This window comes from Mastacembelus armatus, chromosome 4 (genome assembly GCF_900324485.2).
Source record: "Mastacembelus armatus chromosome 4, fMasArm1.2, whole genome shotgun sequence".
In the NCBI taxonomy this organism is placed as follows: Eukaryota; Metazoa; Chordata; class Actinopteri; order Synbranchiformes; family Mastacembelidae; genus Mastacembelus; species Mastacembelus armatus.
In genome coordinates, this window is record NC_046636.1 from 7,522,162 (window position 1) to 7,548,677 (window position 26,516).

Below are 26,516 nucleotides of genomic sequence, written 5' to 3' on the forward strand. Positions count from 1 at the left end.
TCATCGTCATGTAAAAGTGTGATTAGGAGAGGTTGTGCTGTCTCTAATTAGCATTGTGTTTCCTGTGTGTGAGATGAGGCTGGAAAGTCTTAGCACAGATGAAGGTGTGACGGCCAGGGAGAGGAGAGGAACGGCAATTAGAGCTTTTCTAAAGGCCTCCTCGGACACCCTCCCCCCAGCTAGTGCACACACAAAGGAGGGTCAGCGCACACACAGATTAACAGTTAACATGCAATTGATGTCTACACACATACACACTGCATTCAGGATATACACATCCACACACCCCTATCCCTGCCACCGAGGCATGTTCATTGCCACAATAACAGCTCCCTGAAGACCACTGGAGGGGGGACACACAGGACACATGTCCCACAACACAGATTTTGTGTGTGTTTGTGTTTATATATAACCCATCAGTGTCTCATTGTGCTATACACAATGCTCTTCCCATTCTTATCTTTTCAAATTGCCTCCTTAACTGCTTATAGTTTATAACCCCAGCCAATTCACATTCAGCGTCTTTGCAAACCCTCCTGAGTTTTGTGTCTGGTGTCTGTTGACCCCAGATTCTTTCTGTCAACTGAAACAAGACTGAAAATTGAGAAGCCAAGAAAGCCTTGATACCTTGTGCCCTGTCACTGTGCAAGAATCCCTGAAAAATTAAAACTTTTCAAAACATTTGTTAGGAAATTGTCTTAGAAATTAGACTGTTTTCCAGGACAGCTTGTTTTTCTCTTTTAATTGCACAAATTAAAGCACATTAATTAGAAACTTCAAATGTATGTAGAAAATACTACAATACAAAATTAAATTCATGCTTCGTGCAAGTATAATATTTATGCTTATAAAACAGATAAACGTACAAATAAACACCACTATAGATGTATTTGGCAAGTACATAATAACCTAAAGCATCCTGTTAGGCTTTAGGTTTTCTCATAAATTGCTACACTTGCTAGAGGAAACATACTGTAGCTGCTGTCCTTACACTTTGCCTGTCACTCACCTTTCTTTCTGTTTTATTCTGAAGTAGCTTCATATAAAATCTTGATGCTGCTTTTCTGCCCAAAACTGTCTTGACCATGTGTTCCTTGCACGAGAAATTGATCTCAGTGGGAGTAACCTGGTTAAATAAAGGTTAAACAAAATGGGAAAAAACAAAACAAAAACCCCACAGCTTTATCCTCATAGCTCCTCCTTGTGCCTTGACCTACCCTTATTTCTAACCCTCCATTTTTAAAAATATGTCCCAGTCTCTCTCTGTAGACAAACCAAGGTCCTGTATCTTCCCATACAATCCACAAATCAAAATTTGTTTGAGACATGACAGTTTTTCTGTTCCAATCTTAAAAACCAAATTTCCTAAAATAGGAAAAACAACAAAGAAGGTTTTTTTGGAAGAATTGTTGTGCGTTTCACTACGTAACTGCACCACTTCCCTGTGCCCTCTTGGCAGTTTCGTACCTTTTCCCAAGTGACCAACAAATCATTTCAGTAAATTCAAAAACATGCGATCAGAAGCTCCAAAAACATGATCTGATCAGAACCTTGTTGTATGAAAGCAAATCTCTAATACATTTTTATCATTTTTAGCAAACACCTTTAATTCTGTCCTTGAAATTAAATGAATGATCCTGGAGAAGTTCCTTTAATTAATCATAACAGAATAAGTTGATACAATGAAATGCATATTATATTTGATCAGCCAACACATGTACCAAAGGGAAAGTGCTGCTGTCATTTGCGTACATATTTCAGCTGTATCTGGCAATGTGGGTGATTTGTAGTGTTTGGTGAGCATGTTGATTAAGAATGTAGGAGTAATCCTTTCGTTTGACAAAAACAAGACTGAATTGGACTGCTGACTTCTTGTCTGATACAACAAACAGCCATTGTTCTGACTCCTGAATGGTTTTGCATTTGAGCGTTTTGATATCCTGTACACTGGATGCATTTGTATTGCATTGGGTGTTTTTAAGACACATTGTGCAAGTAGAAAGTATATCTGTAACTCAGCCCCATTGTGCATGAGCATGTATTTCAGCATGCATTCATTTAACAGTTTGCCTCAGGTTGGAGGCAACAGAGTGACAGCTGTGAAGAGAGAAGAGGAGAGTAGAGGTTGGGACAATGTTAGGGACAATGACAGCCAGCAGACTTGTGGCCGGGTTTGGCCCCAGGCTCTGGACTTTTCACCTGGTGTAGCAGGAGAGGTGCCAGCCCGGAAAACACCACAGAGCTCATTGCGGAGGGGAAACAGAGTGCTAACACAGATGTAAGACAGAGGAGCAATGTGTGCATGCTGCAGTTTTTGTGTGTTTCACGTGTGTGATTGTGATTGTGTGTGAATGCATGGGTGAATATTTGTGTGTGCTCCATCAGTGAGAGACAGCTCATGTGTTCCCTGCCAGTGGACACATATGTACGCTGTACACATGACTTGTGAAGTGTCTGTGTTGTAATCAAGGAAATGCATGTAAGTGTGACTTTGATATCAGTAAAAGAACAATCATTTCTCAGAACAATCTCAAAGTTCAGACACGCTTATACTAAACCTGCAAAAAGCAATGCATTCTAGATACACTGAATAAGTAACAATTTCACAATTGTAGATTATTCAGTGCGTGATGATTCATAATGCAATTTTTGTTGTGATTCTAAATAGAAAATGTTTCAAGCTGAAATATGCTTATGTTATTCATTGTAGGATTAATATGGTAGATATTTTCAGCTGAATAGTAAGGGCACATCACAGTGGGGTAGAGTCCAGTGGCTCTGTCCATACAGTAGCTGTGTGTGTGTGTGTGTGTGTGTTTACATGGTTATTTGTATGTGTTTGTAGTCTCCACTTCGCTTAGTTTTGCCCCACTTCAGAGACCACGGCGCTTCCTTGCTGAAACCAAAGTGCCATCTCCTGGCACCTTCAAAGTACTGCGCAGCACCCATTCACAGAAAGACACCTGGAGATTTTACTGGATTAGTTTGGTTTAGTGTAATGCACATTTTCCTTCTTTTATATGGTTCTGCTTTTAAGCAAAAAAGAAAGTAGGCTTTCAGCAACAGCCAGTTGGACAGAGGAGCAGTGAATCTCTCCTCAAACACTGCCACCCCCCCCACCCTTTCGAGTGAGCACAGGCAGGCGCAGATTTGGCTGTACTTCTGCAAAGCCTCTGCCTCTCCCCAAGGTTTGTTTGCATTTTACCGGCATCTCTTTACATCCGCTGCCAAGCTGTGAGATCAGTGCCCACTCAGAAATACCATATGAAATGTATAATGTAAGACCGGCTATTAAAGTCCACTAGCGTTTGGCCCTGTCACAGAGAGGCATAGTTGTTCTGCATAACCGGTTATGAAGGGAAGGAAGAGAAGGGGGTGGGGGGATTTGTTTCTCCAAATGCAGCTACTAAAACGGATGGTGATGACTATTTTCCCCCCATAAACACAGAAATTAAATTAAATGTGTTATTTGTGTGTGTGCGTACGTGCATGCGTGTGTGTGTGTGTGTGTGTGTTATACCTTTACTTTAGGAGACTCAGGGTATTTAGGGTTGACAACTTTAAAGACAGGAGTCAGGATTCTTGTACTTGTTTAGACAGTTTTCCAGAGACACAAATCAAAGTAATCCAATTACAAAATAACATAAAAAATAATTAAGGAATATTTCCATAAGAGAAAATCGAGTAAGACAAGCTGAGATGTGAAATCTTTTTCTGGATTTAAAAAAAACACAAGAGGCTTCTCAACCTCTTCCAAAACACTGGGTTGAGCTAGTTTTACTGGAATACCCTGACCGTTTTTATTATATTCATGAGTCCTGTTCCTCAGCTGTATCTCCTCCTGGCTCTTTCGTTCCCTGCATGCTTTACCGTCTCACTTGTGGTGGAGAGGAAGGAAGTGGGAGTCAGATAGAAACAGTGACATCTGTCACTGACAGCAGTGATGGAGGGAGAAAATGGGAGATGGGAAGGCATGGAGAGAGAATCGCTTTTTCATTTTCACCTTTCAGCCTCCCATTAGCCGACAGCAAGAAGCTAATGAAGGAGCAGTATGATAATCTGTTGTTCTGCTATTTCATTCCTTCCACCGTCCTGTCAGGCCTGGGGAGATACAGTATGGGATGGTGGCAGAGCTGTCACAGCTTCAATATGAGACCTGTTTGCACTGGTTGAGAATACTTTATTGTGAATGTCTAAATTTGACGAGTGTGTGTATTCTTGTTGTTATTTTTGTTGTTTTTTTGGGTTTTTTTTTTTTTTTTTTACATTGACATACAGTACATCTACTTTTAGAGCTCAGATTGAACTGCTGTTGTTGCTCTGGAAGAGCAGTAATATTATGTTCAAGTAACTGACAAACACATACTTGTTATGTGACATTACCAGTAAAGTGAATGCAGCATGTTTGGGTCTTTTTGAAACAGAAAGAAGGATATAGTCCTCATGCGCCAAATTTGGTTCTGTCATAAAACGCTCAGTTGTTGTAAGTAGTTTAATCTTAACTGCTGCACTAAAGGGTCACGGCGAAGAGAGGGAATGACAAATTGATAAAGCTGTGAAGTGAGGTTCCGTGCATTTACTGCTCCCTATGGAACTTCCTTTCGGGTAGACGGCACCAAAGCTGTAACTGAGATCAGAGGGCCAGGCTTCATGACCTGTGTCTGGTGGTGTTTGGGTTCACCTTGCTTTAATAAACACCTAGATGCAGCGAGAGGCCTTACTTCCCTACACTCAGGGCTGTTACACAAATGAAGTTTAGGTTACTGCGTGCACCATGAACATACACTCTGTGTTTGTAGTGTTTGTGTGTAAGTATTTTTGTCTAAAGCCCCTCCCCAAGTGTCTCACAGGTGCATCTCCGTTCTGCCGGCCCTCTTCGGCTGGCTGGCATGTTGGGTTGGCTCCAGATTTACTGCCCTGACACAGGAATCCATTAAAGGCTGTTTAGGGATCCCAGGCCTGAGCCCCTCTGAAATCTCTTTCATTATAGCTCCAAGCTACCATGTAAGAGTAGCGGCTTGGCCAATCAACAGTGCCACCACATGTGTTCGTGTTTAGCCTGATGGCTGAAAGGCTTAAGTGGCTACTGCACACATCTCCTCTGCTTGCTTTTATGGAGAAAATGGAACTTTAACTATTTGTGTTTTTTGTAATAGGGTGCGTATGTGACTGAGTGTGCATATATGAGAGTGCAACTGTGTGTGCATGTGTGTGCATGTGTGCAGTGTGTGTGCGTGTGTGTGTGTGTGTGTGTGTATGTATGTATGTGTATGTGTGTGTGTCTTCCCTGGCTGAACACAGACCCTAAATGAGGCCAGGCCAGCCACACGTTACATTCCGCCTGTCTGGCTGGCACTGCGTTGACTAATCAAGACCGGTTCCATGTGCTTCACAGTTCCAATACTGACTCCCCTCTCCCCCATTCCCATCATTCTTTGGGTCTTTGAGGAATCTTTCCTCACCTCTGCATTTCTTTCCTTCCTTTTCTCATTCAGTCCTCCCTCCTTCTTTCTTTTGGTCTTGTGTTCAGGTTTTTTTTTTGTTTGTTTTTTTTTTTTTAACTCATAAAAGTTTCTTACTAGTCTTCACCTTTATATCTCTGGTCTTCACACTATCAAAACTACAACACTGCTGTCTCCACTTCTTAAACACAACTCCTGTGCTTTTTGAAATTGTTAGGCTTTGACAGTGTGGCTAATGTGAGTTTACAGAGATACACATGAAAAAAAAAAAAGAGGTGAGGCCAAGTAAGTGGAGGAAAAAGGGGAAAGATATCAATGCTGGCATGTTAATTACACAGAAACCACACTGAGACTGAATGACAACTAGAGATATGACCAAAAAATAGACACAGGCTTTGAGGGGCACTGTGTGAGAAGGTAGATGGGCAAAATGGAAAGAGTGTAAATTAGAAAGTGAAAGACATGCACACGCAGTGAGGGAGGAACATATGCATCGTAGTGGAAGGCATGTTAATAAGTGGCCTGGGGCAGATTTGGGCTCCCATGGGGAGAGTCCTGCCCTGCTCTGTAAAGCTTCTGTCTCTTCTCTAACCTGCCTATTAAACGTGGTACACAGGTGGCTTATTAAACCCACTATGTCAGACAACTACAGTACAAACTGATCATTCAACACACAGCAGTAACAAATACAACCACATGCATTGGTGCCATAACGCGAATAATTAATGCAGTTACCCACATCTTAACTCACGGTGCATAAGTAGCTTGTAGTTTACATGTAGTGCTGACTGGGATAAAATACTGTGGGGGTTCTTAAAGATTTTTATCCCTCGACTCATATTTGACAAATTTAGTCGCAACCCTTAGGGTCCAGGTTCATTAAAAACAAGCTAGTACTAGTCTCATGGGGACCCACCAGATACAGACCTGCATCTTTTTTCTATTGAGTCCCGAGTCATAATTTTATGAAAGGCTGTACCTCAGCAGAACACCGTAGTCTGTCTAGACTCTGCATTTAACAGGAGGAGCTTTTAGCTGAGATTCCCCCTGGGTCAATTTGTATTGTTTTATAATGTTATTCTTTTTCTCTAACTACATCCGCTCACTGTGTTATTCTCATTAACAGCATAACTTTAGCAAGTCTCCCATGAGCATGGGCCCTCGAGAGCTTGGCTACGGGCTGGATGATGATGACCTGGACAGTGCAAGCAAGTATGTACTCCTTTTGTGTGACCTGTTGTCACACAGTATATTGTCACTAAAGTTATTTGTGTTGTTTAATGTATGTCATGTGTGTCAAGATGTGAGGACTTTTGCAGGCTGGCTGATTAATTTTATTAAGTTAATGTTGGTAGACTGTTGAAAAGTGCATTTCCAAGGAGATGTCATCTTTTTAACTCAGGGTAATACTGCCCCCAAGTGGAACTGTTTGGTAAAAGCATGAAGTCACAGAAATGTCAGGCTTTTATAAAAGGTTCTAGTTATCACAGTGTAATTGTTGAGTTGTTTTTGCTGATATTGTCAAAAATATAAACTATGCTGTACATGACATGCACATTATGTTTGAAAGCTTCCATCTGGGATTAGCATCTGATGTTCTTTTAAAAACACATTTCTTGATTTAAAAAAAAAAAAAAAAAAAAACAATACCTAGTTTAACTCTCCCTCTAAACACAGGATCTCCTCAGAGGACAGCGGGGATGTTCCTTCCTACATTGAGGACAGCGACGATTCGTACTCACTGGAGCTCGACATCGACTCCTCGCAATCAGGCCAGATGAACCTGCTGGAGGAAATCCTGGACTCTCTGAACACCACGGCAATAGACCAAGGAAAACTCAGTGCTGCCAAGAGCCTGGATTTCTTCAGGTCCATGGATGACCTGGACTACAGTAATCCAGTACGCACAAAGGAAAAACCGGCAGTAGATTTCAGGAGAAACTGATCATTATTTATAGAAAAAAAATGTTTGGAAGAAGTAGTTAGCTGTGCCCAGTTATGTGATGATATATATGGATCCACTATAGGATAGATGGGTACAGATCACAAACTAGATCTTGACAGTCACAAAATCTGCATTGTTACTGATTTCTTATTTAAAAGTAGTTTTTCAATTGTAATTAATCCCTTCAAATGAACTAATCCCTCTTCAGAGTGCAGAGTTCAGAGTGCTTTTGTGTACAGCATTTCTACTTCTAGATCCATTATGTTGCAGTTGCAGGGCCACATTTTTATCTCTTAATCACAACCTTCCTAGGGATCAAAGTTCAACTGCTATAATGCTAATCGGTACAAAACCAATATAATCAAGAACAAATGTACAGTCTGATATTGTATTTTTGTCATAAGATCTGAGGCCTAAAGATGTATTGACTTTTAGTGAGATACAGCATCTGTGCATGTGTCACACTAGAGCAGTCCTAGAACACACTAGAAGAATCCTGGTGTTGAAACATTAAGAAGATGTCATTGGTTGACTCCCAGATCTCTTGATTGAACTGACTGTTTCTCTTTTGTCTTCTTTTGCAGACCAAGCTGATACCTTCCAGTGAGTGTAAACCTGCAGATGAGAGTGGTTGTGGTGGAGAAGAGGACCAAGGGGGCTGGAACCTGGGTCAGGATGACAGCGCGGTCCATGGAAAACACCTTCCGCCGTCCCCACGCAGACAACCCAACAAGAGCAGCCTGAAGGTGGCAAAGAAACTTTCGGCGACTCCACTGATATCAATCATCACCCCTGCACCCCCAGACAAGGAATCTGATGCCTCCAAGTCCCTTTCACATCCTAATGTGTTGACCTCATCCATACTGTACCATAGACTTACAGCCATTCCACCATTTCCCTCCCTCCATCACTCCGACAGTTCTCTAGCACCTGATTTTCACTCTAACAATTCTCCTGTACCTGAGGCCCGGTCTCGGACCACCTCAGACCCCCAAGGCAGCACCGACTCTCCCCAGTCACAGAACCAGACCTCCTCCACCAGTGTCCTGAGGAGAAAGGTGCTGTCCAAGGAGATGGTGAGGCAATACCAGGAAAAGGCCCTCCAGAGGCAGGGCAGCAAGGGCCAGCAGGAGGTTGAGGGGAACCCAATGAAGAACAGAAAGTCTTTGCTGATCCCTTGGGAGAAAGAGGTGTCCAAGGAGGGGCTTTTGGATCTCAGCCTGTGTCTGGGTCAAGGTAAAGCTTCAGGGGCGGCTGTGGTGCAGGATCAAGGCCTCCTTGAAGAGATTGAATCCATGTGTTGGCACAGCTCTGTCCTTCACACCAGCCTGCAGCTCTCACAGGTTCACTGCAACAACAGTCACCACCAAGTCCAGGGCAAAGCCACAGATGAGTCTTAAAGATGTCAGAGACTCAGTGTCCATAAAAAGCTCTACTGATATCTTTTCACTGTAGGTGTGAATACAGCTAGCCACAGTCTCAGAGAACATGATTGTTTTTAGCATTTAACATCAGGAAAAGTTACAGACATATTTGATATCAAACAACAAACACAGAGAGCCACAATGTGTACTTCAGGAAAGAGAAGGAGGTGAATTAATGCTCTGCAGAATTCTCCATATACTGTACGAGCTTGTCTCTGTGTTTGAATGATTAAATCTTCATTTCAGGTGAAAAGAAATCTGCCATTTTAACGTGTATGCGATAGAAGACTGCTAATCCAACTATAAAGAACAATTTGCAAAATGATTTGCTCTAAAATTAATTAAAAATTGTTTGATTTGGGGGAAAAAAAGTTAAAAACATCACAGCAGTGGTAGATTTTTCATATCCAACAGTGCTTTCAGCCAACAGTTTATGGATTCTTAAAGTTTTGATTTCTTAAACCAAGTGGAAAATCTTGTGAACTGAGAGAGCACAAACTGAGGACATAATATTGAGAATTTGACACTGTCCCAGTTTATGCAGATTTTCACTTGTTTTAAGAAAATACTCTTTAAACTCAATTATAAACAAAAGAAACATGAGGAGATTTTTTTTGCAATGTGTTTACAGCTCATTGTAGTATGTCTGTGGTGTTTTACACTTCTGGGTGAAACGTACACGTGTGATATTTTCTGTCTTACTCAGAATGCAATTCACAACAAGAGACCCACAAATAAAATGTTGACGAAAAAAACAAAAAAGAAATAGCCATTTGGTGATGGAGGAATTTTCACATTCCTTTAAGGGATTTAAAAAAGAATGAGTAGTTTGTCAGGATTATCAAATATAATATTGCTGTGTTAGTATTTTACTCACACTGTTCCAAACATTACACATGATCAAGCTAGATTTGTCCTTGTAGTTTAAGGAATAATAGTTTGGTAGTTTTTCTACCAGGTACTAAAAAAATTTGATCAACAAGTGAGGCAAGATTTTTCAGACACAAAGTCCACTCTGGCCTTTGAAACTAACTTTACACTGTGTACTATAACGATTTTATCATCATGCCTTAAATGGTCATGTGATTTTCTTTTTGATACTTTGGTGTCTTAATGTATAGATACCATAACAGGTACTTTGTAATCAGAATAATATAGGATAATAAATGCAATAGTTAATAGTACTTAAACAGAACTGTGTTTCTTTGGATAGAATAGTTAATATATGAGATGTGCTTTAAGCTGCTGTTTTTAATTGCAATCTAGATAATGAGATAATGAGACTATGTTCCTCAGGATATTTCTGCAACTCTGAAGTGATGCAAGTACAGTCAAAAGTTAAAATGAATGATGTAGGAAATAAAACAGAGTCCATGCTCCATCTCCTTTCTCTTTTCCCATCACCGCAATGAATCTCCATAACATATTTATTTTTAACTACTTTCAGCACATCTAAATTTCACTTTCGACCTTTAAAAGTTGTGGCCTGTTGTTTCAGAGTCTGTGACGGTTTGGAGTTGATGTGGAAAAGGCAAACTTCAAAGGATAACACTGGCGATGCTATACATTTATTATCAACAAATTCCATGAAGACTAGCAATGGTGTGACTGCTGTCAGACTTCTCTAACCTGTCTGCAGCACTAGGCCCCAAGTCCATGTGTTCCTACTGATGACGCAGACTTTAAGTGGGTCACAAATACTCTTTATAGTACTGTTTTTGTAGCATCGGTTACACAAACACGAGTACATATTGCATTTGTATTCTTTTTTTTTTTAAGATGACATTTTGTAGTAGCCTTTAGATTTGTTTTTGTGTTTTCATGGGATTTGTTAATAACATAAGTCAGTTTTTATCTTTCTGTCTGTTTCTTTACTTCTGTCTGTCTGGCATGAGGAAATGTAATCTCTGTCCTTCTAGGTTAAGAGTTACGCACTGTAAGTCGAAGCAGTGGTTGATGATTGTACTGTAATGAAGCAATACATTTCTCCTCAGAGAGTAGCTACATGGATGTACGTAATGTGTTCAGAGTCTAAAGTATCTCTATAACAGACTCTCCTGTGGAGAGAAACACCACGTCCAGAGATTGTGGGTTCCCATCATTCTCTGCGTCGCCACAAACCCAGAAAAAAGTAGAAAGCTTTTTCATGTGCTTGTGTTGGGATCATTACATTTATGGTTCGTTGTTCTTATGATTTATGCCAGACGCCAGTTGGTGTGGCACTTTAATAGCAGCTATTTCTCCACTTTTTGAGTGCTGCTCTGCGTTAACAATTTGCTCATAAAGTCTTTGGCTTGCTTCTAAAAGCCCAGAAAGCAGCCCCTAGTAATTCCATAAAGGAAAAAAAAAGCAGACTCCAGAACAATCTCAGTATTGGCCTTATTCATTGCAAACACTTAAAAAAAAAAAAAAAAAAAAAAAAACTATGCAAATGTTTAAAATGATCAAAAAGGTCAGTTTCTGTCCTATTTGAAAACCCAGTTCTGCTTAAAATGAATGACAATATGACAATTTGTGGTTTGTTGTGGGTGTAAGCCACGTGTCCCTAAATAAATAAATCTGTGTGTTTAACCGTGTGTGAGCTGAGGTGTGTCTGTGGGTGTTAATGACAGTGTGTGTGGTGTGCCTTATACAGTGTCACGCAGTATAATGACAGGGAAAGTACATTATTGTGTAAAGAAGGACTATGCAATGTTTTCAGACCACCTTAAACTACAGTAAGGAACTGTTTGGTATTTATATCATATAATCGACATAAAAACCCTATTTGGACATAAGTAACTGACCTGATTTGAACTTGGGTACTGACATTTACTATTATTTTGTAGAGGTTTATCTTTTTTTCTTTTTTCTTTTTTTTTGTTTCAACATCAGTCCAGCTGAAGTTAAAGTTAAATATTTTCTTTGCTGCAATAGTCTGTGGGAATCATCCCGTCTGTATTTAAGAGAAGATCTCAGAATTTCTTTGGGTTGTTTGTCTTTCTGTAAATTAGGTACTTTCTTTTATTGTACTATTAGGTCACACAATTTGTACAATTTCTGCTCTTTCTCTTTTTTTCTTTTCTTTTTCCTTTTTCTTTGTTTGAGCACCCTGAACACTCATTCTGAGTTCACTCGTTCTAAAAGCGTTTCTTAGAGGAGTTTCTCTAGTTGATTTCATATTGCTAAAAAATTATTTTCAACTGAACAGACTTGTATTTTTGCTGGCTTGAGTATATTTTACATGGATAATATATAATTGGTGTTGTATGTTGCAAAAAATGACACCTAAAATTGGAATGTTTTAGGTTTTATTTTTGGAAAAAAGAAATAGATTAACTAAATGTTCTATATGGTCATTCACGTTCGAAAGCATTTGACTCCTTTTAGTCAAGATAACCGTTGCTTGTATGTGGTACAATGCACACTGTATCTGCATGTATGTACCTGTTAATGTTGTATACTATGATTTTGCTTTGATTTGTTTTACTTGGTACTAAATATTATTTCAGTATTTACCACTTCCATCAAATGGAGAATGATGGAAATAATACTGGGTTTTGTGAGATACACTCATTCTGCCTTGCAGTGGGCATTGTGGAAATAAATGTCACTTGCCTTGTTTTTATGTAGAAGGAAAAAAAAAACAGTCTACTTCTTTGATCAGGGGCTATTGTAAATGGAACTGTAGAGGATTGTGGGGAGAAATACTTGAGCAGTCAGCTGCTGTTGAGGGTGATTAAAAAAAAAAAAAAAAGCTCACCCCATTTACACTAATGTTGTACAACGATGAAGAGGATTTACGTTCGGCCTGTGATAACTACTGTATACCAAATACTTACAACTTACAATAAAGAGTAAAGTTATCGCTAAATGTACAGTTACTATAATTGTCCTCAAATTGCAGATTTGGATTGAATGGCGTTTCATGTAGCAGCTTTAAAAACAGGTTCAAGTTTACAAACCAAAATTTCACTTCCCCTGAATCACACAGATAATATTTTCAGCCTATCAACAAATACACTGAATATTCCAGTAAACAGTTTTTTGTTTTTTTTTCCATAGTTTCTTGTTTGGGTATTGTAATGATCAACTTTTAAATATGCAGTTTCCTGATTTTCTGCTTCTGTGCACACTTGCATGTTCTCATTGCAGAGAAAAGAACTGTCATAAACAACTGAGGTCAATCTAGCGTGTTATTGATGAGTAACTTGGTACAACTGTACACAATGTATGCACTGTGAATTGAAAATAAATTATACTGTTTCATGCTTATGCATCCCTGGACTCTTTTTTTTTTTTTTTTTTTTTTGGTCTATCAACATAAATAGAATCACATTATACAAAAAAAAAAAGTTTACAATACTTTGTATTTTATTGGCAAAATAGTCAGTGTGGTTTGTTTTGTGTTTACAGCTCGCACAGCCAAAACTGGATAACCAACCAGGCAAAGTGGAAAACTGCCCCGGGGCCCCCAATGTCCAAGGTCCCCAAAAGTCTGAGGTACTGTGTATCATTGGCTTTATTATTCTCTTGGCCCTATTTTTAAATCAAATCACCACAAACTGGAGAGAAAAGCTGCGGCCAGAAATATTCCAGTCCAGGAGTACTGGTTGGTTTGTCGGTGCAAAATATAATGAATCTATATCTTGTTTTATGTGAACTGTGAACAGGGGCAGGGTTTATTGACAGAGCGTGCATCGAAGTAAAATGTAAATCTTTATGGTCTTATGGTAGCAGCACACTGCTTCTAAATAGAGTGCATATAATATTTTCTAGACATTAAAACAAATATTTCACTTTAATCAATCGGCAGAATTTCCAGACAGTTGCCAACAATCAAGGCACCAAATAAAATTCAAACAACAAACAAAATAATCATTACAGTATATACACTCATAATTGCACCTTAGCCTAGAAGAAAACTAAGGAAGTATTCTCGACTAATCCTGAAAACTTGGACATTATTAGCAAGGAGCTACAAAAAGTGCAAAAAGAAATATTTACTGAAAAATAAATCTATACTGGCATCAACACAAAGAAGCACACAAAGAATTCTTTTGTTAATTAATACATGAATTTGACTCATTTCTTCTCTTTCCAGGTGAGGTTATATTGCTTTGTGTGTGTGTGTGTGTGTGTGTGTGTGTGTGTGTGTGTGTGTGTGTGTGTGTGTGTGTGTGTGTGTGTGTGTAAGATTATGAGATGGTACTCACTGGCCCATCAATTGTAAAACTATGGATCAGTGACATGAAGATTGTGACGGATTCGACACATTCCGAACTCAAATCTTTGCGTTTAAATGGATGTGCTGCTGAATGGTGCAGCCAGGTGCAAACCACTGCAGGAAGATGGATGAAGCACTGGGCAACACCGTTACAGAAAAACACTGTCACAATATATCATAGTCTTCCAGTATGTGCATGTGCAAATGAGGGAAGACAGCTGTAGATTTTAGAATTAGGGGGGTGGGTACTGCAAGACAAAGACCACATTTACAGTACATGCAGGATCCAGATATTCAGTCCAGTTTGAGCCAGTATCTAGTATCAGTAGTATTTCTGATAGCAGCTCCTAAGTTACTATGATAACTACAATATCACCCCTGCCTGTAAACAGAGTCTTGGCCTCCATCTTATATCAGTCTCTCCATAGGTGGTGGCTGAGTGATGCTCCACATCTCCACCCGTGATCCCTCCTTCTCCTGCCGACTGGGACTGTAGGTGCCGTGGGTGGCACGGCGGTTTAGCGCCACAACCAGGCCGACAGAGGTCAGGATAAGAACCAGCAGCAGGACAACAGACACCAGACTGATGGACAGTAAGAGGTCAGAGGTCAGCCCCTCAGAGGTCAGCTGCAGGTGAGAGAAATAAATGCTTATGAGAAATTTCAAGCAACTTTCTGTTTTTCTTTTATCTGATCTTTGATCAGTGTGTTTGATTGTTTAGACATATTGTTTATTTCTACTTCTCTCACACACTTTTTGCCTCAGTAACACACACTCACACACACTTCTGACTGCTGACACTACACCAGGCGCTCCACTCGTGCTGCCAAAGTGCTGATGGATGTGTTTTCCAGCTCAGCAGGTGGGTTGTGACCACCAGGAGCCTCGAGCTGCCGCAGACTGAAACCTCCCTCCGTCTGCCGCCTTTCTCGCATTTTGGCTACAACCAGCGCCAGCCCCGGTATCACCGCTATCGCCAAGCCAACTAGACATGGTGCCAGCACAGCAGCCACCCGTGAGCTGTGTGGAGCAGGCTTGATCTGTGGAGGATCACAAACACACACACACATATACAGGCAAGGCTCTGGCTGATGATCCCATCAGCGCACACACACACCACCAGAAAAAAACACTCACAGAGCAAAAATACCCCCCACCCCCCCCCCCACCTCCCCACACACACACACACACACACATATGATCATTTCAAGCAGGAAGAAAAGCTGTTTTACGTGAAGTGTCTGAAGGTGTTTTAATGACTTGTGAAACCTGCTAAGATTCATTTTTAACTTGCTGCTCTGTGGCCCCTTTGATCTTCACCCACTGAAAGCACATAAACAGCTTCACGGTCGACTACAAACACAGTTTCTCCACGCAAACACAGATTTCTGACCTCGCCAGTCAAGCCCGGTGAATCAAGGTGAATCAAAGCTTCCAGTGCAGCAGGTGAGTGATTAACTTTCATTAACTAGCAGCAGAAGACGGAGCAGCAGGTGCACTTACATTTGTAGTTGGTGTGATACTTGTGACATTCTGAGAGGCTGCTACAAGGTTAGCAACAGCACAACAGCTCTAATATCACTCCACAACACTTAAAATTCTGGCTGACACCATCTTCACAACTAAAGCTTCTTACTGAGCTTGCCAGGTTATACAAGGCTCTGAAAAAAAAAAAAAAAATCTAAGACGTCAGCAAACTTTACATTCAGCAATCAACATGGAAACATAATTCTAATAAAACTACAACCATCCATGTCCTGAGGCAAAAAATAACTTATGCACTCGTGCTCGACTCTGTAGACATTACACTTTCTTTCCCTTGCTACAGGTTTCTTTGTTGACTCCTGGAAAGTGCTTACCTGTCACTGCAGCACAGTTGGCTGTCACAGCAATTGTGACACCAGCGAGCCAGAGCAGCCTGCAGCCAGGACCCGCCATCAGTCACCGAGCGCCACACACACAGACACGCAGATGTCTAACTAACCAGTCTCTAAGGTACACAGCAAGGCCACCCTGAAGCTTCTGCTGAGGAGCTGCACACAGAGCGACGGCAGCTATGCTTCCCTGCTGTCAGCATTATCAACCTGCTCTGTGTATATGCGCATGTGTGCGTGTGCGTGTGCATGTGTGTCTGCGTGCCTGCCAGATAAGCTGCCCTCATACATTTCTGTGAATCAGACCAAACTTCTGTGAATGCCACCAGCTCTCTGCTGAAACTGCACTTCAGCTCCAGATGCTGCTTTTTTTGCTGGCAAAGCACATTTCTCCCTCTCTGCTTCCCCTCGCTCTCAAAGGATGGCTACATCAGTGCCGACACTGAAAAACTGCTTCCCATTTCCTCCCCCTCTTTTCTTACCATTAGGGCTAGCTGTGCCTGCAAAGGACACACACACACACACACACACACACACGCACAGACATGAAGAGCATGAGATGGAAGAGAGGTGGCAGGTGTAGTGAACAGGAGTGCATCACATTACATACAGAACTCAAAAGTAAGTCCAAAACAATTGCATTGAAATGTATCTGTAACATCCTCCTCCTTTCTGTGGAGGCCTACCACAAGATTTTGGAATCCGGCTGTGAGGTTTTGATCCCATTCACGGCAAACGCATTAGTGAGACTGGGCTGAAAGTGGGATTTATTTTATGAATGCAGCAAAGCACAACCTGTTTCCATGTTCCTCTGGACTCTTGCCTATTGTCAAAGCAGTCTTGAAAAGCTGTGACTCTCTCCTTTTAACCACAGTGACAATGTCACTAAACAGAAAGGACACTTTCCCAAATCGTACATCCCAAACAGTGAAAAATAGCATCAGCCCTTCATGAGTATATGCATAGAGGTGTCCAAATACTGTAGCACCCTGCCATCACTCTGCATGTGTGTGTGTGCATCTGTGAGCTTGTGCCATTCTAGGATATATAGCATCGCACTCACAGAACATGACTTGTTAAGAGGAATTTAGTGTCTGTGTCTGGTGCCACAGTAGCCACCTGACTTCAGCGTGTCCACTTTACACATAAACACACACACCCTTAATACGCTGACACAAAGTGTTAGAAAATGAGCGAGTTGAAGATAGAAGAAATGAAATAAATGCCTGGTTACTGAAGAGAAAACTAGTTGAAAGAGATAAATAGAACAGACAACAAATCAAGGATGATGGTAAGATTCTTTTTTTGTTTTATTTGACAAGAAGAGACAAAGAATGGATTTAGACATGACATGAGACAAGAGGACAGAATACGACAGGGGAAAGACAAAGACAGAAGTCACACGTATCATACATGGATCATACAGCAAAATGTCAGCAAAACAAAACAACAAGACAGACAAAAAACACACAATCTATCATGAAGAACAGACAAGTGCAATGAGTCAGAGCGTTATGAGACGTTGACCACAGCTGGAAGATAAATCATGACAGGTACCGTTAAAGCGGAGCTGCAGTAAATTTAGGCTTAAAATATCTGCACCTCACAAAGGAAGGTTTAGCGACGAAGGAAACAACTTTTTTTTTTTTTTTTTTTTTTTTTTTTTTTTTTTTAACACCACAACGCACAGCAGCCAGTCAGCCAGTCAGTCAGACAGTCAGTAACCACAGTCACCGCAGTGCTCCGAACACACATCAAGAACAAAGCGTGACATCTTGTCATCTTCTAGCTCCTGCAGGTGCCTTCATAACTACAACACTATTGTTCATAGTTCACATATTCACTCTGCAGTGCTCCCAAAACACAGTTCACACAAGACTGACTGTATTGTACAAAAGTGAAAACCATTATAACCAACCACATATTTAATAATGTTCTTCACATCATCAAAAAGTGCTTAACTGAATTATTTATTGTGATCTCAACTGAAATGATGCTTGTTTTTAAACCACAATAAGATTATTTATTAATCAATTAGTGCACTGACATAAAATAAACAGGTTTATGCATAGACTCATCTTTTAAGTGATTTAAATGTTGAACGTTAGCTGATTCAATTCGATTAAAAATGTCTTTTTAATTTGAATTTTTTAGGAGTTTTGGACTATTCAGAACAAATCATCAGTTTGAACATGTTACTTCAAGCCGCACAACTTCTGTTGGGCGTTTTTTTGACAACTTTTTTACATTTAGAGTTTATATGAATAATCATCAGAATAATCAGCTAATTAATTGAAATGACTGAGGAAAATGATCTTTAGTACAAGTGCTTAAATAAATAAATAAGTAACTATGTTGAATAATGTGGTTCTGATTACCAAAATATCATTTTAAGGCACAGAAACACCTCTGTGGGTAAGTAATCACCTGTGCTTTGAATGGGAAAAATGCTGGGCTTTTCCTGTGCAAATTCACTAACAAACCTTCAAATATCTTACACACATACACACACACACACACACACACACACTCTTAGTCGTTTCCTCCCCAATCGATCTCTGGCTCATCGTCCAGCCTGAGAATGAGGTAGGAGAGCAGCTGGAAGAGGTTCTGCCACAGCAGTACTGCCACATAAAAGTAAATATCGCTTACGTCCGTCTGGCACATGTCTCCAGCGTAGCTCATGTCACACACGCAGACGAACTTGTTGATGAGGTTGCGGCAGTAGCCTCCATTCAGGCAGGGGTTGGACTTGCACTCATCGATCTCTCGTTCACACCTATAGAGAATAAATTGCAGGGACACTTATGTGAGGAATGTGGTCCCTTAAGTACTACCCACCTCACTGTACATACATAAGTATTAAAGTATTAAATCTTAGTTAGAAGTGTAAGGATATTAACTTGTTACTTGTCAGTGTTCTTTGAGTTATTTACATATATTATTTCCTGTGATACTAAATTACTATGTGCCTTCTTCTTTCCTACCGGTGTCCAGTGAAGCCTGGTGGACAGTCACAGGAAAGCTCTCGGTCGGTGCAGTTGCCTCCATTGAAGCAGGTGTAGTTCCTGGTGTCATCACCGCAAACAGAAACAGGCAGCTTGGGCATTCTGGTTTGTCCAGTCAGACATGTAAGAGGGGAAATATATATGTTTGACATCTTTACAACTGCTCCGAACAGAAGAAGCAGCCGGGTAGAAGCTGTAATTTTCGGCCTGCTCTGTCACCAAAGAGGCTTAGGAGGCGACCAGGATAATAAGATTAAAGACCTCTGGCAGGAACTTGACAAGCAGGATGTCAAATCGTATGTGCAAGAATGAAAAAAAAAACAAACAAACAACCATTTCTCTCAGGCCTTTATAAGCTTGTATTTGCCTCAAGCACTGCAGCTCTGTTCCTATAAAATATCTTGGCAACTTGAAATTCATCTCTCAGCGGTTACAAAATGCTTTTCCCATTTCAGAAAGTGTACAGTTTTGGTAGGTGGGGTTTTAATTTAGATGCGAAGGAATCATTTTGAACTACAGCTGTCACTCATTTGAAACAGTGGGTGTCTCTTTTTAGAGCAAACCGTGTCAGAGGGAGGATTAATATTAGCTTTGCTTGGCATTTTGTAGCATTCTGCTGAACAGAAAAACTAGAGACATCATACATGACATTTGAGAGGCACGTATCTAACAGGAAAGAAACACCCAGGAACACCTGAGAGATAGAAAGAAAAAAAAACAAAACAACAACTTACACCTTTCTGACAACGATGTACCACGGTACTTCTTCAATGCGTTCACTGGAGAGGAACAGAAAGAAAGGCGGAGAGAGAGGGGGGGTAGAGAGAGAGAAAAACAAGACAGAGACAAACAAAAAGAAGTCATTTTGATGAAAACTTTACAGCGTAGATGTTCCCAGTAAAGGGAGATGTGCGGCTTGTCTGGTGGTTTGCTTATAGAGACACTTGCAAAGGTTTTCCTTGTGCAAAAGATGCAAAATGCAAGAAGTTGTGTGTTTACAGGATAAATGGTTGGAGGCGTTCCCCTGCTGGTTCTCCAAGGCAAACGCTAGATGACAGGGAAAAGAAACCCTGTGTAGTAAAATACCACAGCAGAATAAGGCCTTTTCTGGCTGACACTAGAATAGAAATAGAAATGCAGCTTCTGAGATGCTCACTGCAGGAATGGTTGAAATGCTGAACAGAGGCAGAGATGTGGAGAAACATGCAGTGAAGGATTTTGTTTGTGGCCCTTTTCTGTGCAATTTCTGGATGCAATTATTTGTGTATTTTATATTTACTAAGTCATACGTGTCTTTATTCTTCAGTCATCTTTGAGGAACAAGCTACTTATTAGGATTGTTTCCTTTTCTGTTACTAGTATTTTTTCTAGTAGTCATCAAAGTGACTATTTTAGGCCATTTTATCTATTCTATTATCCTGGTCTTTTTAATCCGGATAATGCACGAACTTACTTGCAAAGGGGTCCAGTGTAGTTCTCAGGGCAGAGGCAGGAGTATCTGTCCGGCCCATGCAGACAGGTGCCTCCATGGGCACACAGGTGGTTTTCACACACATCCACCTCCTCCTCACAGTCCACACCTGTGTAGCCAAACTCACAGGTGCACTCATAGGTCAGTCCGCTCACACTGCAGTTGCCGTGCACACAGGGATTGGAAGCGCAGGAATTGGTGGAGAAGTCACAGCGTCTCCCGAACCAGCCCTCGACACAGCTGCAGTTGTAGGTGTTGAAGAGGTCCTGGCACTCCCCTCCATTCAGACAAGGGTTGGGCTCACATACGGGCTCCCCAAAGCAGCTGATGAGTGGTGGATGCGGTGATGTCTGGATGAACTGCTCCACCTGCAGACGTGGTAGATTCACATCAGAGGAGCTGAAATAAGGCAGGGCTATGCCGCCCAGCTCCACAGTGCCCAGACACCCAGCTAGGGCCCAGCTGGCATCAGGTGCTAGGCCACCCAGGAAGATGTCCACCCCCTGCCTGAGGAAGTCCAGGTTGCCTCCTTGACTCCTGGAAGTGCTGGCGTCCTCTATTTCTTCATCCAGCACTAAAGTCCAATGAGACATTTGTGCCCACGGTGTAGCCATGAACAAGTGGATACTGTGCCACTCACCATCACTGACACTCTTCTGACTGCTAAGGCTGACTGTAGACCCTGCCTCCTCTCTCTCCTCCTCCTCCTCCACCTCCTCCTCACTGTCATCTAAAGTCGTGCTCCCAAGCTCCATGAAAAGGAAACCATCCTGGACAGACAGTGTGAAGAATGCAGAGCCCTTCTGTGCATGTAGGATAGCTGCATTACGTTTCCGTGTGCGCAGGTTTAGGGACAGGTTAGTTAGATTACGGGTAATGTGTCCATTTCCCCGGTAGGACAACACAGTGCTGTCATTCAGGAATGTTGCATTGGAGTAACCTATGAGATTAGGAGAAAATATCTGCCATGTACATTTGTTTATGCATTTCTGTATTTCATTTATCACACCACTGAAACTGAAAAAAAAGTTGGCAGCTACTTTTTGAGACTGTCTGCAACTACAATACATTATTTATTCATAAGAAAAAACATGCAAGGAGCAGGAACATGGCATGGCTTACAGGACAGATGGGAAACACAGAAAATCATCACTAATCCCCAAAAAGCACTAAGCTGGCATCAGACCTGAGCACATACTGTATACTGTGTGCCCAGACTGAGGCCAGTGTATAATTAAGTGTCTTATATCACGCAGTTGCATTGTGGCTAATTCAACAGGAAAGTCAATAATGACCAGTTCCACAAAATTATAACTGAATATCTAACAATCACAAATTATTTTTCATAACCAGATTTGTGAAGTTAAAATAATTAGCTTGAGGTTTGACTTCTATTTCTGTGCTTTCAGCCTTACCTGTAAAAATATTAGAGCAAATATATTAATTTCTGAAGTGCAGGCCTGGTCAAATGGCAAATATTTAACACAGGATCAGGTAGAGCCTTTGCAAAGTAGCTGCACATGTTTTACTGGAGTTCACCAATAAACCTTAGAGTTTACTTACATTCATATCCCTGGTTTAACATCCTACACTCTGAGTCTGTGGGGCAAGGTAACAGCTCACACCACCTGACCTCTTCACAGTGCCGCCCTGCTGTGTTGGGGGGGCAGCTGCAGGTGAAGTCATCCCACATGGAGTAGCACATCCCCCCATTGAGACAAGGGTTTCTCTAATGATGAAAAATAAATATAGATGTGAGCTGTGACAGATATAAATGCTTTCATAGAATTAATACTATTTTTCAGTGTAGAAAGACACTGTCAGTAGCGAGGTTAAGGTTAAAGACCCTTTTTAAACAGGCATTTTACTCACACTGCAGGTATCGTCCCCTGAGCACCCAGCGGTCACATTTTCCATCAGCTCCACAGGATAAGATCTCACTGAGGTGTCCAGTCCAAAGAATTGTAGCCTATTGTCATTGATTCTCAGATCCTGGATGCAGCCTTTAAAATATCCACCAAACACTGACGATTGACTCCTCTCCATCAGACCTCCCACAAACACAGCATCTCCAGCTTGGACGTGGACTTGACTGATCTCCACGTCAACCTGTTTCTGACCTGATACATACAACGTCATCTGGTCCTCCGCCATCTCTACACTCACAAAGTGGACTTCCCCGTCATCAATCGCAGTCTCCGCCGTCAGGCCGTCGAAGTTACTGAGTTGAACTGTGACTTTCCCATCCTCCAGCCACACGTGCAGGTACCGGCTGCTGTTGTTGGCAAGTGCCAGAATGAGTCCGTTGTGCCTCCGTGTGCGCAGGAAGAGGGAGATGGAGAGGTTGCGCCCCAGGTCATCGGTGACAGTAAATGCAGCATAACTTTGAGAGTCCTCATTCCCAAAGCGTGCAGTCACATGTTCTGCAAAAACAGAAGGATGAAAAAACAAAATGTTTCATCAGGTTTACTGGAAGGTTGTCAGGGTGTTATGAGGTTCATTTATTTATTTTTTTTTATAGAAAACAGAGTATTATGATAGATTTGGGTTTGCCCTTGGGTTTTTTCTGCAGACTTCTGATAAGAGAAGAAGCATTTAAGCATTTTTTTGAGGTCCTTAGAAGAATGGAAAATTTAAGCAGCCACCAGCCCTCATAAGCTTTTCTGTCGTCTCTGTCAGCATTTCCAGCTGCAGTTCGGTGACCTCACAAGGGCAGCAAAGAACACACAAGCAGAGAGGTCGGCCAGAAAATGACAGGTCACAGAACAACTACAGCACACAAAAGTCTGGATTTCTATCTTTGTGTTTGTGGTTAGAAATATACATGTGCTCTGGGGAGCGAAAGTGTATGCAGCTATGCCCTCAGAGACAATGAGGCTATAGATAGCTTTGGTGGAAAACCTGAACTATTTCATATTTCCTGGGGAAAATAATTTACTAAAATATTTTCATTCTATTCAGGAGTCTCTAATGTATTGATCAGAGTTCACAGCCTACTGATTTGTGTACAATGTTCTTGCATGTTCTCTGTATTTCCAAAATAGAATCCTTCCTTAATCCAGTGCGTCAGATAAGAGGATCTCTGCCTCTGTCCTTTACTGTGGCTTTTGATTGGCCTCAACTCTGCTCCCTCAGCTTCTCATCAGCAACTGAGGAGAATGTTATTTAACTATTTAAGAAATTTGGTGAGATATACGTAATTTATCTTAATCTGATCATCGTAAAGCTTAAATATGAGTCTTGCAATGTTTTTTTTTTTTCAAAAAAAGTTGAAAGCTAAAGTTGAAAAATGACTAAAACTAACAACATATTCTCCTAGCTTTTCCACTGTTTTGCTGCTTTTTGAAATTTGCAGTTCTCCACCTGTTCAAGTCTTTATTTCAGAGCTGTAAACATACCCTCCTCACAGTCCTGCCCCTCATAAGGCCTTGGACACCAGCACTGGTAGCTCTGCCACAGGTTGACACACTGTCCTCTGTTTTGGCAAGGCATGTCCAGGCAGCGGTCCCTGTGGCTGCAACCGGGGGACACATTAACGGCAGAGTCTCTCAGCCATTCCTCAGGGACAATGAGCTGCCTGTCCACAAACACATCCCGCATGCAACCGATGAATGCTGGAAGTGGAGTGTTCTCACTGGGACCGTTTGAGTCCTGAAGCATTCCTCCAATAAAAGTGTTCTGAGGAGACAAAACCAGCATGGCCAGTGTGCCTTGGACTGGGGCCACCCTGTGGCACGACTGGCTCCCACATGTCCCACTGTCATCCAACAGTTTCAAGCTGAGCACCCAGTTTTCGAGCACAGCCTCTACAGTATGCCACTCTCCATCTGTGACATTATGTGCAATCTCCAAAACCAAACTAAGGGTCTCAGCATCAGCCCCAGCCAAGGCCTCCTTCCTCAGCGTGAGACAAAGTTGCCCTGCCTCCAGCTCCAGGTTTAGCAGCAGCCCCCTGGTGTTTCTCTGGAACAACACCGTTCTGGGCAGAACAGTCTTGAAGCTGAGGGTAATGTTGCAAGAGAAATCATCATCCACCAGGGGATTCTGGAGCAGCATGTAGCCTCTGCGTTCAAAGGAGAATGTGGTGGGGGTCTCGCAGAGGGGACCAGTATACCCAGGCTCGCAGGAGCAGGTGTAGCCGTGAGTCTCATCCAACAAGAAAGGAGAGCAGGAGCCTTGGTTCTGGCATTCATGTCCCTCACAGCCCACCAGCCTCACATCACAGTTTAAACCTCCATAGAGAATTCCATCATGACTCTGTTTGGGGCAGTGGCACATATAGCCCCCAACATGGCTCTCACACCTGCCCTGATTCTGGCAGGGGTTGGTGTCACACTGGGTTATCACCTCCTGGCAGAGGGAACCTGTTGGCACAAGAATAATAAATTCACACATAGTTCTTCTAAATTATGTGACGGTTGTCTAAGAAATTAAAAACAGTTAATTAGTGTCATTATTCCTTGGTCGTCAGTAGTCTACTAAGCAAAAAGATTTGCCTGCTGTGAATAACAAGTCACATTCATACACCCGTGCTGGGCTGTTACATAGGCGAGTTACATAATGATTGCTACTGCAGAAAAAAACACTGCATACATGCTCAGTTTTTTTCCAACACCTTTGCTTACGTGTATCAGGGTTCCTGTTTCTTCCTGTTATTTTCTATAGCGCCTTGTAAATAGTTTTCATTCCACAGTAGGGACTTTACTTGTCCATGAAGGATTCCCCTAACATTGTCTGATGGTTGTTTGCGTTCGCTTCAAGAAATGTTTGCAGGTGTGGTTATGGTGTGAGTGGTATAAGCATTTGAAGACAAATTATTGATTTCAAATCTAACACCAGTGCACGCAGCAGGGATTTTGTCGTATGAAGCAACAACTACAACTTCTACAGAACACTGTAGGGAAAAGGCTGTAATAACAGGTGACTGCTGCTTCAAATGCACTTTGGTCAACTCTTACGTTATTTATCCACTTTATATCAATAGATGGAAAACACTGAAAATAAAATCAGCACTTATTATGTAAAATCTATACTAAATATCTATTCTTACAAATCATTTTTTTGATGTTACCTGTCCCAAGCAGCAAAATTCCCCACATCCATGGTGTCCACATCATGCTGTCACTTTTTCCCCCACAACAGCCCCAAACTTGACTAGCTGCACCATATTAGTTTGTGTGTACAGGCCATCGCAGTGGAGGGCTGCTCCTTGTGTACTTCTCTACCACCGCGTAGGGCAGAATAGCTCCAGTCAGGAGACCGGCAAAGCCAGATCCTGGGGATTAAACTAATGCTATTTGGTCACCTTACTGAGTCAGTGCCACTGCAACTGGCAGAGAGACAATTTTTAGAACACAACTCTCAGCAGGCAACAGCTCAGTCCAACTACTCTGGTAGATCAAGTCTTGGGTAAGCACAAAAGCTAGAATTTTCTGCTTCAGCAACTGAAGAGCAACATGTAACATCCAACCTTGCAGTTTTCTTAACACCAGTGCACCAACAACATACTGCGAATGTTACTATATTATATATCTATTCTGTTATTCACAGACCATATTTTATAGGCCTAAGTGTTCATTTAGTTCATTTTTAAGTGACATCCATCACAGGGATAAAATGAAAATAACATTACAATGAGATGCAAATTAAAGCTACTACCTCTACTGCATGTTATGATTATAAAATATCAGAGAACTGTGTAACACATAGTTCATTTTGGTTCAGAATCAGAATAAATTACCTGTGGTTCCTGGAGGACAGCTGCAGATGTAGCCTGCAGCATATTGGTAGTCATAGTCTTTAGGCAGCAGTGGTTCACTGCCATATAAGGTTTGCCATGACTTCTGAATGCAGTGGCCCCCACGCATGCAGGGGCTGCTGATACACTCATTGATATCTATCTCACAGTGATGCCCCTCAAACCCTGAAATGGAGCAAGCAGACAATAATGTATAAGATTATATAACATTATTTAGATGAAGTGATATGATTGAAAAACATCCTGAAAAAACACATCTCTGCCTGGACATGAGTCTATATTTCTATCATCGTAGATACTTAGAGATGTCTGCTTAGTGTTTTGGATACATTCACATGTGGACAGACATCTATAAACACTCAGTGTGA

The 26,516-nt window shown here is 41.5% G+C and overlaps 2 protein-coding genes across 3 annotated transcripts in view; one reads left to right on the forward strand and one right to left on the reverse strand.

Annotated features, from left to right (window-relative positions):
• dennd1b (DENN/MADD domain containing 1B) overlaps window positions 1-12,597 on the forward strand; it is a 99,934-nt gene extending 87,337 nt beyond the window's left edge. For both annotated transcript variants that reach the window (XM_026323163.1, XM_026323164.1), the window contains 3 exons: window positions 6,589-6,674; window positions 7,140-7,362; window positions 7,992-12,597. In XM_026323163.1, the coding sequence (XP_026178948.1) occupies window positions 6,589-6,674; window positions 7,140-7,362; window positions 7,992-8,807 (1,125 nt within the window). In that variant the 3' untranslated portion in view covers window positions 8,808-12,597. The remainder of the gene's footprint in view (window positions 1-6,588; window positions 6,675-7,139; window positions 7,363-7,991) is intronic.
• Window positions 12,598-13,301: 704 nt separating this feature from the next.
• Window positions 13,302-25,507, reverse strand: crb1 (crumbs cell polarity complex component 1). Its single transcript, XM_026323570.2, has 9 exons — window positions 25,462-25,507; window positions 23,789-24,754; window positions 22,263-22,813; window positions 21,954-22,119; window positions 20,373-21,330; window positions 19,654-19,698; window positions 18,899-19,021; window positions 18,564-18,690; window positions 13,302-14,664 (listed from the first exon to the last, which is right to left on the reverse strand). Exons 1-9 carry the CDS (start codon window positions 25,505-25,507, stop codon window positions 14,446-14,448), a joined length of 3,201 nt encoding a protein of 1,066 aa, XP_026179355.1. The 3' UTR covers window positions 13,302-14,445.
• Between the last annotated feature and the right edge of the window lie 1,009 nt (window positions 25,508-26,516).

Bases quoted from the DNA above. Each gene is read 5' to 3' on its own strand.
- crb1 (XM_026323570.2), bottom strand. From the start codon at position 25,507: ATGATGTGGACACCATGGATGTGGGGAATTTTGCTGCTTGGGACAG. The intron at 22,814-23,788 runs GTATGTTTACAG...CTGTTTTTGCAG, and splicing joins GGGGCAGGACTGTGAGGAGG to AACATGTGACTGCACGCTTT. The intron at 22,120-22,262 runs GTGAGTAAAATG...TTTCATCATTAG, and splicing joins CAGGGGACGATACCTGCAGT to AGAAACCCTTGTCTCAATGG.